The following is an 11,889-nucleotide window of genomic DNA, read 5'->3' on the forward strand; positions in this document are numbered from 1 at the left end:
GCAATAAAAGTACTGCATTCTGAAGTTTACTTCAGTAAGAGTAGCAATAAAAGTACTGCATTCTGAGGTTTACTACAGTAAGAGTAGCAATAAAAGTACTGCATTCTGAGGTTTACTTCAGTAAGAGTAGCAATAAAAGTACTGCATTCTGAGGTTTACTTCAGTAAGAGTAGCAATAAAAGTACTGCATTCTGAGGTTTACTTCAGTAAGAGTAGCAATAAAAGTACTGCATTCTGAGGTTTACTACAGTAAGAGTAGCAATAAAAGTACTGCATTCTGAGGTTTACTTCAGTAAGAGTAGCAATAAAAGTACTGCATTCTGAGGTTTACTACAGTAAGAGTAGCAATAAAAGTACTGCATTCTGAGGTTTACTTCAGTCAGAGTAGCAATAAAAGTACTGCATTCTGAGGTTTACTTCAGTAAGAGTAGCAATAAAAGTACTGCATTCTGAAGTTATGTTAAACACATATTAAACACATTATTTTATACAAAGAATGTTGGCCTGTGTTAATTGGTGATACTAGAACAAATCCATTTCTTTTAATACACCCTTTTTTAATAAGGTAATTCATATTTAGGACGGACAGACACGCTTACATTGGGCCGTGTGGCTTGTTGCAGCCTATGATAAAATCATATACGCCCGCTAGCCACAACTATATAAGCATAGTTTGTTAATGTTAATTGTAAATCAATAACCTAGAGATGAAATGTGTGCAAGTTTAGATTTGCAGTCATCTAAACTTCAGACACCAGAAGAAAAATGCTGCACATCCAAAAAGTTACTTTCATACCTCAAAATCAGTATTTTGTGTAAAACTTCCTGCTCCTTTTCCACAAGCAGAGAGAGAATCCTACTGAGCATGTGCAGATTAAGTGTCATCACTCTAGCTTGTTTCTGATTGGAGAAACTGAGTGTGTTACAATTGCCCCCGGTCATGCTGCGTTTGATTGACCTGTGACCTTTATGCCACAGGTGTCATTTACACCGGGGACGACTTGTGTTCGTGACCCCAGTACTGTGCACTGCCACATCTCATGTCCACACCCCTGTTCAACACAAAGTGACGCCCTCGCTTTACGTCATAATGTGGAGACAACACGGTCGTTTCAGCGTCTGGTGTGATGTTGATATCCAAATCCATGTTTCTGCAGCAGCACATCGTCATCACTGCTTCACCTGACTGGTGTCGGGGTTAATGCTAATCAGTAACTCGTATAGGTCACATATGTAGATCATTCTGGTGGCTGTGTTTGTGTTCTGTAAGGACATGACGAGACGAGCCAGATGCCCGTGGCTGGGTAGGTCTGATATGGTTTCTGAAAGTTTATGAAAGAAACATAACCGGCTTGGATTAAAGTATCTCACTCCTTCTGACAGGTTACAACCTCAAACCATAGAAAAAATAGCTTATGTAAATAAATAAAGCATTTACTTTCGTCGTGTTTCTGCGTTATATGACGGACACTCGGCAGCTCGTGCAACGTGTGCAAGTCTTAAGCCTACTCTTAAATGTGGAGATGGTGTCTGCCTCCTGAACCCAAACTGGAACCTGGTTCCACAGGAGAGGAGCTTGATAGCTGAACGCTCTGGCTCCTAGTCTACTTTTGGAGACTCTAGGAACCACAAGTAACCCTGCATTCTGGGAGCGCAGTGCTCTGGTGGGGTAGTAAGGTACTATGAGCTCTTTAAGATAAGATGGTGCCTGACCATTAAGAGCTTTGTATCGTCTGCATAATGAATTCAGTTTTACGGAGTGTTTCCTAATAACACTGTCAGTGTATGGAGACCTCAGAGTCTCCTCCAGAGTTTTGTGTCTTTATCCTCCTCCTGTTGTTTTTCTGTCTCTCATAATAATCCAATAATATTCCAATAACGTTAGCTGGATGATTTGTATTGTGTCATGTCTGATACAGTGAGATTCCTTGTTACATAAAATATTATGTAAATCTTCTGCGTGAGACACAAACGGGAGCTTCAGTCTTAAATCCATTTTGGGATTAATTTTCAAACACAGTATAAATGAAGACAGTTTCCATCAGGATGCTGCATCAACACGATGTGTTTATGCCACGTTTCAGCACGACACACACCCAAGATGATGTTAGTCCTCTGGTTTGCATCATTGTAAACTGAATATCTTTTTGAACAGAGAAAAGCAGGATATCCTCACCATTTCAAGGCTGCATTCAGAGAATGTTTGTTAAATTAATAATCATTTTAGCTCTACATTGCAGTAGTCTGTAATATGCACCATCATATTTTGACTTCTGCAGGTTGAGAAAGAAATAGTGTTATTGGACTGATGAATGTCAGGCAGTTTCAAAGACAGTTTGGTTTATTTTTACACCTAACTCAATTGGCCATAACATTATGACTACCTACCTAATATTGTGATAGGTCCTTTTGCTGCCAAAACAGCCTTGACCCATCGATCCCTGGACAGGGTTCCCTCGCGTCCTAGAAAATCTGGAAAACAGTTGCCCAATTTTCCATTCATTGAAAACATGTGGAAAATGAGAGAACAAGTCAAATGTCCAGGTAAACTATTTTAACATTATGTTGCAGCAGTGTTGTGAGTCAGGTCACATGGTTGCAAAGTTCGATGACATTAACTCAAGTGATGGAAACTCTGAATAATGTAAGTTGTATTTTCTTTTCCAAAGGTACATTTATTAGTCACTGCTGGCTGGTAACTGGTGGTTTTGATTGGGATTATAGATGAATGTTTTCTTCTCAGCTTGTTTTAAACAGTTGAATAATGTTAAATTGGTTTAAGGATTGTGTTTCAGCTCTGGCTTGGAGCAATATTTTGAGTGTTGGATAACATGAATAGGGTGCTGGAGTCAAAACGGTGACTGGGAGCCCAGCTGGATGTGCATCAAACACCTGCTAAGTATTGGCTAACAGCACTTTTGTTTATTTTGCTAGCATTGGCTCTTCAAACGTGATGCTACATTACAATAAAATGGACCGTAACATGACATGAAACTTTTCAGCCGTAGCTCACAGTGAGTTGTTATTAGTGATGTGCGATACCACTTAATTCCTACACAATCCAATACCAAGTAATACCCAGGCTGGTATTGCCGATATTATTTTCACTTTATTTCAGATGGTGTTGCCAAATTATTTCACTGTCTTTGCACACACATCACACACAGCGTCATTATAACCTTCACAGCTAAAATACAGCCAGACCTGACGGCTTTTACAGTCAGCCAGAGTCAGTATTCAATTGTGGGAAATGTAAAGGGCTGCTGCGGCTCACTTAAAGAAGCTCCGTCACAGAGCGCAGCAGGACTTACGGTAAGATACTTCTGATAAAACACACACTCACTCCAAATGTCTGAATTTGGATGTCGATCCATTCATCTCAGTATGGATCCAGGATCCGCTGGTATCATAAATATCGATACTTAAGTATCGATCAGCACATCACTAGTTGTGATAAGCTTGTTAGTAAAGAGATCCACTTCTGATGCTCACATGCCCATTGTAAGTGCTTTTGGAAGTGTACAGGGGTCAGCATGGGCCCCCTGACTGGGGGCAGCGACTGACTACCCAGCGTCATACACAACAAACTACAATGCCTAGTGTTTTCTGACACCTTTCTATCAGAACCAGCATCAACATCTTTAGCAGTTTGACCTGCAGTCTTTAATCTACAGCCTTTGTTCCCCACGTGCATCAATGAATCTTGGCCGTCCATGACCCTGTCACCAGTCACCTCTTTTCCTTCCTTGGTGCACTTGTGAGAGGTACTGACCAATGCAGACCAGTTTGGAGATGTTCTGATCCAGTTGTCTAGCCATCACAGTTTGGCCCTTGTCAAAGTTGTTTAAATCCTCACGCTGCCCATTTTCCCTGCTTCTAACGCATTCAATCTGGGGACACAATGTTCACCTGCAACCTGATAGATCCCGCCTACTTACAGTTGCCATGGTAACCAGGTAATAGCTGTTATTCACTTCACCTTTCAGAGGTCAGAATGTTAAGGCTGATATCACTCTGTAGACACTGGCGATCTTCCTTAAGACCAAACACTGTTGAGTGTGATGATTTCCTGTCTGTCTGTCTCTCAGTGAACTGTCTGGATGTCCATGTGGAGAAACATCCGGACCGAGTGGCTCTGATCTGGGAACGAGATGAACCTGGAACTGAGGTGAAGGTCACCTACAGGTACGAACATCAGCAAACATCAGGCAGAAATCTGCTCAGTGATAAAGTCCTTATATCCTCCCTCTATGCAGATGATGCCGGTATCTTTATTACTGTGCTGTCCCATGGTCATCGGTAACTTCCATATTATATTCCGTATTATCTTATCAATACTGCGTCATCTTGAAGTTATCTCTCTCAGAATCTCTCATAACCGTACCATAAACGTACAGGAATGTATTGTAGTAGGTGCAAAAGACATATATTCAGCTGATAAAGTTTAACAGTCACCTTTTGGTAATCAGGATCAACAAAAATCAAAGTCACTATGGTGTAAGTTATGTTATATAACATATATGGACACAAGTGGTAAACAAGAGCGCATCAGATGACGTTTACATATAAATATGATCTCACGTTCTGTCATCATGTGTACGCACCAACTCCAAACCTTCGTCCGTTGGAAATGTTTTCAGAACAGGTTCGATTTTCTGTTTTTTCATCGACCATCATCATTTCATTACTCAGTCAGCTGCTGTCTGCAGGTCAGAGAGCAGTATTCAGGGGGATGATGGTTGTGCAAGATGATGGAAGAATAAAAACAGCATGAAATAGAAATAAATGAGAAGTAAATAAAAAAGGACATTTTCTACGATAAAGATCATTATCACCATCAACCTCAGTGACCTGTTGTTTGTCAAACAGAGAGCTTCTGGAGACCACCTGCCGCCTTGCCAACACACTCAAGAGCCATGGGATCCAAAAGGGGGACAGGGTGGCCATTTACATGCCGGTGTCCCCGCTGGCGGTGGGGGCCATGTTGGCGTGTGCCCGTATCGGTGCAGTGCACACTGTGGTGTTCGCTGGCTTCAGCTCAGAGGCTCTGGCAGGGAGGATCCAGGATGGTGAGTCCTCCTCCACAGAGCTTTATGTTCTAATCATTACGGGGGTTTTCACATTCGCTTCAACACACTCAGAGTTTTATTGGGGCAACATCTAGTGGACATCAGAGGAACTGCAGCTGCAGCTCTACAGAGCTTTTTACATGTTATGTACATACAATAAATAAATGGTGCTATAATTATTAAACCTTCTGACAATGAGAGCAATTATACAACTCTGGACTCGTGTGGGGACTCATTTGGCGAGGGACAGGATGTGACAGACGTTTATTTATAATGTAAAGTAAGTACAGCCTCACAGAGCTGCTAGTGTAGCTGAAGAGTCTTGGTGTTGTATCTACCTGTTGCACAACATCACACCAGATATACATACATCATTTTCTGTTGTGTCCTCTGTGGTTGCTAGTGGAACATTTCTCGGGGTTAGTGTGGTGGCAGTTGCAGCTTTGGCCTCCTTGGTTTCGGCCGTGTTCTAAACGTCTATTAAACCTCCTTTTCCAGTCAAAGTAGGCGTCAATCTATTTCAGTTTGTTTCATTCTTTTGGATACAGCATCATGAAGGTCAAACCAGCAGGATCCTGATTACGTTTCTTTTTTTTTAATCAAGGTCTCTTTTATTTTCAAATATAACAAACAAAGGGAATACAATTCACACATGAGATAGTCAAATCTAGTTCCTGTCCATACAAACAAACCACCCCAGTACCCCCCACCCAAAGGACCCCCAAAGGACCCCCAGAAAAATTCCATACATCCCGGCAGATTCATACATATATAATTAAAATAAGTAGGCAAACAAAAGAAAGAGACAACATCAATAAGTAATAACAAACGCACAAACCAACTGACGAGAGGAAAAAAACAAAAAAAACCCCAAAAAAACAAAGATATGCACACATAATTGGGTTACATAGATATGTTAGTAGCTGCCATGCCTTCTACAAAGGAAATAAATGGCTGCCAAATGACAAAGAATTTTCTAGTGGACCCTCTTACAGTGTATCTAATTTTTTCTAAGTGAACATAGCTCATGACCTCTCTAATCCATTGGCCATATGTTGGGGGGAAAGCATCTTTCCATTTAAACAGGATAAGCCTCCTAGCCAACAAAGAGCAGAAGGCCATCATGCTCAATTGACACCCAGAAAAGGTGGCATCCACCGGAGCCATGCCAAACAGTGAAATCAGAGGAGATGGGTGTATTGTTCTCCCACATATTCCAGAGAATGCCTCAAAGATGGACTGCCAAAAATTGTGTAGCTTAGGGCACAGCCAAAACATGTGCAGCAGTGTGGCAGGAGCCTGCCTACACCGATCACACGTAGGGTCAATACCTGTCTTAATCTTCCTTGGTCCAATGGAGACGGTGCACTATTTTAAACTGAACCACAGCGTGTCTGAGGCATATAGAGGAAGAGTAGATTCGCTGTATCATTTTTTGCCATATTTCTTCTGGAATCGTTTCATCTAGGTCTGTTTCCCATTTGATTCTAAGGCTATCGAGACTATTCATGTTATGTTTATTGAGCAATGTGTAAATTCTGCCTATTACCAGTTTTATGTCAACTTTACATTTTAAAATTGTTTCAAGCAGAGTTTCAGAAGGACTCAACGGGAAACAGTCAGAATTAGAAGCCACAAAACCTCTAAGCTGTAAATACCTGAAGAAATGTGATTTCTGAAGACCATATTTCTGTTGCAATTGTGTAAAAGAGGCAAACCTATTATCAATGTAGAGGTCAGATAATGTACCTATTCCGTTTCTTGCCCAAACATTAAAAGCTTCATCCATCATTGATGGGACAAACATATGATTCTTTATCAATGGTGTAACTAGTGAGAGATCAGTGAGATTAAAGGTCCTTCTAAACTGGTTCCAGATTTTAATTGAATGGATAACAACTGGATTAGTGGTGAAGGCTGAAATAGGCTGTTTGAAAGGTAATTTGGAACATAATAAAGTTGCAGGAGAGGTAGATACAATGGATGCCCTCTCTAACACCATCCATTCAGTACTATTGACATCCGTGTAATAATTTCTCAACCAATACAGCAGTGCTCTCATATTAGCGGCCCAATGGTAATACATAAAATTTGGAAGTGCCATACCTCCCATTGCACGGGGCCTCTGTAATATATTTTTATTAATCCTGGGCTGCCTTTTATGCCATATAAAGGATGAAATCTGACTGTTAATTTGGTAAAAAAAGGATTTTGTTAGACAGATAGGAAGACATTGAAATAAATATAAAAATTTAGGGAGAATATTCATCTTAATTGTATTGATCCTCCCTCCTAAGGAGAGAGGCAGAGGGTCCCAGCGCTCCAGGTCTTGTTTAAGGTTGCTTAAGAGGGGATGATAATTAGCCTTAAAAAGATCCTTGTGGTTACGTGTGACCCATATACCCAAATATGAAATTTTTTTAGGACTAAATTTAAAAGGGATTGACCCAAATATGATCTGTCTACAGGAGAGATAGGCATAAGTTCACTTTTCTGAAAGTTAACTTTATAACCAGATATTCTTCCGAACTTTGTGAGTAGAATCGATAATTCAGGAAGACTTGAGAGGGGGTCAGATATAAATAATAACATGTCATACGCATAAAGTGACACTTTATGCTCCGAACCCGCCCGGTGTATCCCTTTAATGGTGGGGCACTGCTTCAGGGCTAATGCTAGTGGTTCAAGTGCAACGGCAAACAAAAGTGGCGAAAGAGGACACCCCTGCCTCGTACCCCGCCTCAGGATTTTTTAAGTAATAAAGAGACGACTGCATGACTCATGGTTGGGGGCAAAGAATTGGTGACTAAAGATTCTTCAAATACTAACAATAACAAAGGAGATAACTGGTCAGAAAACTTTTTGAAAAATTCGGTTGAGAAGCCATCTGGCCCTGGGGATTTGCCACTTTGCATGGCACCGATTGCTGACACTATCTCCTTAACTGAGAAAACCCTTTCCAGTTCAGCCGAGAGTTCTACACCTACAGAAGGCATTGTCAGGGATTTAAAAAAGTCATCTAGGACAGCAGGGTTGGTGGGCCCATCTGAAGTATATAATAACTGGTAGAATTTCTTGAAACAAGAATTGATTTTCTCATTGTCAGTGCATTTTAAACCACATTCATCATTAATTTCAGGGATGGTTTGATTAGCAGTTCTTTGGCGCAGCTGGTGAGCAAGTGCACGGCCAGACTTTTTCCCATGTTCATAATGACCATGTCTTGATTTGGAAATAAGGTATTCAGCATGTCGGGTGGACAGGAGATCAAACTCTGTCTGTAATGACAAGCGCTTCTTAACTACATCTGCTGATGGGGAGTGGCCATGCAGCCTGTCTAACTCTAATATCTCATCTGCTAATTTTTTAATACGCTCAGCGCTAGCCCTTTTTTTATTTGCACAGTATGAAATAATTTGACCCCTTAAATATGCCTTAACGACTCCCAAACAGTAGATGGCGACATCCCTGGGGTTTGACTGATGTCGAGAAACATTTTAATTTCAGACGATATGAACTTAGTGAAGTCAACTTCTGACAGCAACAGATGGTTAAACCGCCATGAACGATGTGTAGATTGTGTATTAGGAATGTACATTTTCATGATTAAGGGACCATGATCCGAGATGACCATAGCCCCGTAATCACATTCTTTCGTGAGATGCAGAATTTTTTTATCCAGGAAAAAGTAATCAATACGTGAATACGTCTTATGCACCGGGGAAAAGTATGAGTAAGCCCTAGAGGTGGGGTTACGAAACCGCCACATATCCGCTACACCATAGATCTTCAGGAAGAGCTGAATAGAGTAAGCTGACTTTGTCAGGGATGCCGTCTTAGAAATGCTCCTATCTAAACGAGGAGGGAGTACACAGTTAATGTCACCACCAAGTATAAGATGATGTGATGATAAGTCTGGTAAGTGAGAAAAAAAATTGGTGAAGAATGTAGAGTCATCCCAGTTCGGGGCATAAACACAGGCTAAAATAACTGGGAGCGAGTATAATTTCCCTACCACAATGACATATCGCCCTGTAGAGTCAGTTTGCACATGAGATGGCGTGAACTGTACATTTTTGCTTATCATAATAGCGACACCCCTAGCCTTTGAGCAGAAATTGGATTGATACACCTGGCCAGCCCATCCCCCATCCCCAGGCGAGAACTATCACAAGAACGAATATGGGTCTCTTGTAAGAATGCAATATCTGCACTGAGCTGTTTTAGGTGTGAGAATACTTTTTTAAATTTCACTGGATGATTTAGTGATTTAACATTCCAACTTATGAAGTTAGCAGGGCAACCATCATAACCTCTTGTATTATTTATATTGGCCATATTGTTTATACAGAGAGGCGAGCACCATGAATGAAACCCAAAGACACAAAAACCCAAAAAACAAACAAATAAAAATAAAATAAGTCTGGCAGAGTAGTATCAGTTCGTAGATAGGTCCAGTAGTTACCCACCCCCTATCACCCATATGAACAAGGTGATTACAACAACCCTCAGAAAAAAATCCACACATTAAGTGTTTGTGGTTGGGAACTATAAAGCTAAGCACTCGGGCTCCCGTCGAGCCTCCAACAGAAATAAGGATTAGTAAAGTGTAAAGTAATACAATTCTAGATATGATGCAAGTAAACTTAAGTTATAATTCTTGGGAGAAAATATATTGATCGTGCCAAGTATCAAGACTATATAGCATTGACTTCCTTAACACTGTATCAAGTGCAATGACTCTTACAAATAGCCAATTCTCGCTGACCCAGTTAACCCATAATGATAATAATCAGGAACTGAAACGGCGTTACTTTCATTTTAACTCGGGATATCCTTCAAGCAAAAACAGCAAACCAATACTTTAGTAGTAACTGTAGGCTGAACATGAAATAGTATGTCAGCCTATATGCACACAGTTCAAGCTGGTCATCCTGACCAATAAGAAAGTGGAACAGTTATAGTATATAGAAAATGTAAACATTGTGCTATGAATTTGTACCTGATGGCAACTGGCACAATGATATACACACGCTCACCATACCCGTAGGTTGACAGAGGTATTGTGTTCAGTTGAGATGATCAGTCTCATGTACATTCTGCGGCCTCCGTTGATGTGAGAATATTGTTCTTGACATAGGTCATAGCTTTGTCCGGGTCAGTGAATTCCCTGTCCTCCCCTCTGTACGTGACCCGAAAACGCGCTGGAAACAGAATCCCGTACCGGACTCCCTGTCGGTCGCAAAGCAGCTTCCTCACCTCTGTGAATGCAGCCCGAGCTTTTGCCACAGTTGCCGTGTAGTCCGGGAAGATGGTAATTGGTCCCCCATTGAAACGGAGCATTTCGAAGTCGTCAGCGAGGGCATTTTTCAGCTCTGACTTTATCACCGATGAGATGTCCGCTTTCAAAGAAAGAAGGATTTCTGATTTCAAGCCTTCAACGTCCATCTCTCCCGAAGCAGGTGAGGGCGGGGTCACTTTAGCTGGGCTCATGGCAGTACTCTGGTCCAAGGAGGTATTGGGCCTTGTTTTGGAGGATCCAGTATACTTAAATTTCTTCAGCCTCGTGTCCATCAGGGCACCACCGTGGACTTGTTCCACTATCCGATGAAGTTTAGCAATAGTTTACTGTTGCATGGGAAGTATTACACTTTACGCTTTTCGGGTGAAATAGAGGCTTAACGGGAGCACATGTCGAACACAGCTTACTCCAATGCCAAGCCACGCCCCCTTCGGCCATTTTGAATTTTACATCAAATTTTGGATGATTTACACACTTGGTACTTTAACAAACTCCTCCTAGGGATTTAGTCCGACAGACCTCAAATTTCTGCTGTGCCTTCTAAAGGCATTGAAGATGAAAAGTTGTGCTATCTGTGAGTTTTCATCAATGGGCGTGTCCGTGGCGTGGCGTCAAAGATCAACTCTTCGCCATGACACAGGAAGTTGTTGTAACTTCAGTGTACATGCTCACATCTGCACCAAACTGTACATGTAGGATGTGAGTCCCGCCCTGAACACATGTCCATGCTGACATTCACCCACAGTCATAGCGCCACCTGCTGGCAACAGGAAGTGACTTTTAACGAACTCCTCCTAGGGATTTAGTCCGACCGACTTCATATTTGTGCTGTCCCTTCTAAAGGCATTGAAGATGAAAAGTTGTGCTATTTGCGAGTTTTCGTCAATGGGTGTGTCCGTGGCGTGGCGTCAAAGATCAAGTCTTCGCCATGACACAGGAAATTGTTGTAACTTCAGTGTACATGCTCACATCTGAACCAAACTTTACGTGCTTGATAACTCTCCCACCCCGCTATTGAGGACCGATCCTGACACAGTCAGAAATAAATACAGAAATAAATAAATGCTCAATAAATAAATAAGCATCCAATTAAATACACAAAAAAATTAAAGCTGCAAGCAGTGTTGGGCGGGCCCTCGCACTTGTAGCGCGTCCGCGTGTGAGCCGGCCGAGTTGCATATTCTGGAGCTCTGCCGGTGCGGCTGTGAATTTCCTACGCGGTTCCGACGCCGCATGAAGGTGTTATATGTCACTTCCTGTGTCCCCTATGTGGAGCTACATAGCACTTGCCGCTATGAATATAAATCGGTATTGGTGTGTAGATGTCTGCGGGGTGGGACAGTTATCAAGCACGTAAAGTTTGTTTCAGATGTGAGCATGTACACTGAACACTAATGTACCCAAACAATAAAATAAATTCCTTTTATATTTCCCTGCCTTGTTGTTTATGTGTACATACAGAGGAAGAATGTGAGAACAGCACACATTTCATCGTTACTGTGTGTTAGAGCATGGGAG

The 11,889-nt window shown here is 41.6% G+C and overlaps 1 protein-coding gene across 1 annotated transcript in view; it reads left to right on the plus strand.

The window, feature by feature from the left end:
• The window catches only part of LOC123980739 (acetyl-coenzyme A synthetase 2-like, mitochondrial), a 7,511-nt gene extending 1,886 nt beyond the window's left edge, over positions 1 to 5,625 (plus strand). The window contains exons 2-4 of the mRNA XM_046065269.1: positions 4,089 to 4,185; positions 4,870 to 5,069; positions 5,618 to 5,625. Of these exons, the coding sequence (XP_045921225.1) occupies positions 4,089 to 4,185; positions 4,870 to 5,069; positions 5,618 to 5,625 (305 nt within the window). The remainder of the gene's footprint in view (positions 1 to 4,088; positions 4,186 to 4,869; positions 5,070 to 5,617) is intronic.
• The last annotated feature ends 6,264 nt before the right edge of the window (positions 5,626 to 11,889 follow it).

Source organism: Micropterus dolomieu, linkage group LG12, assembly GCF_021292245.1.
Source record: "Micropterus dolomieu isolate WLL.071019.BEF.003 ecotype Adirondacks linkage group LG12, ASM2129224v1, whole genome shotgun sequence".
Classification (NCBI taxonomy): domain Eukaryota; kingdom Metazoa; phylum Chordata; class Actinopteri; order Centrarchiformes; family Centrarchidae; genus Micropterus; species Micropterus dolomieu.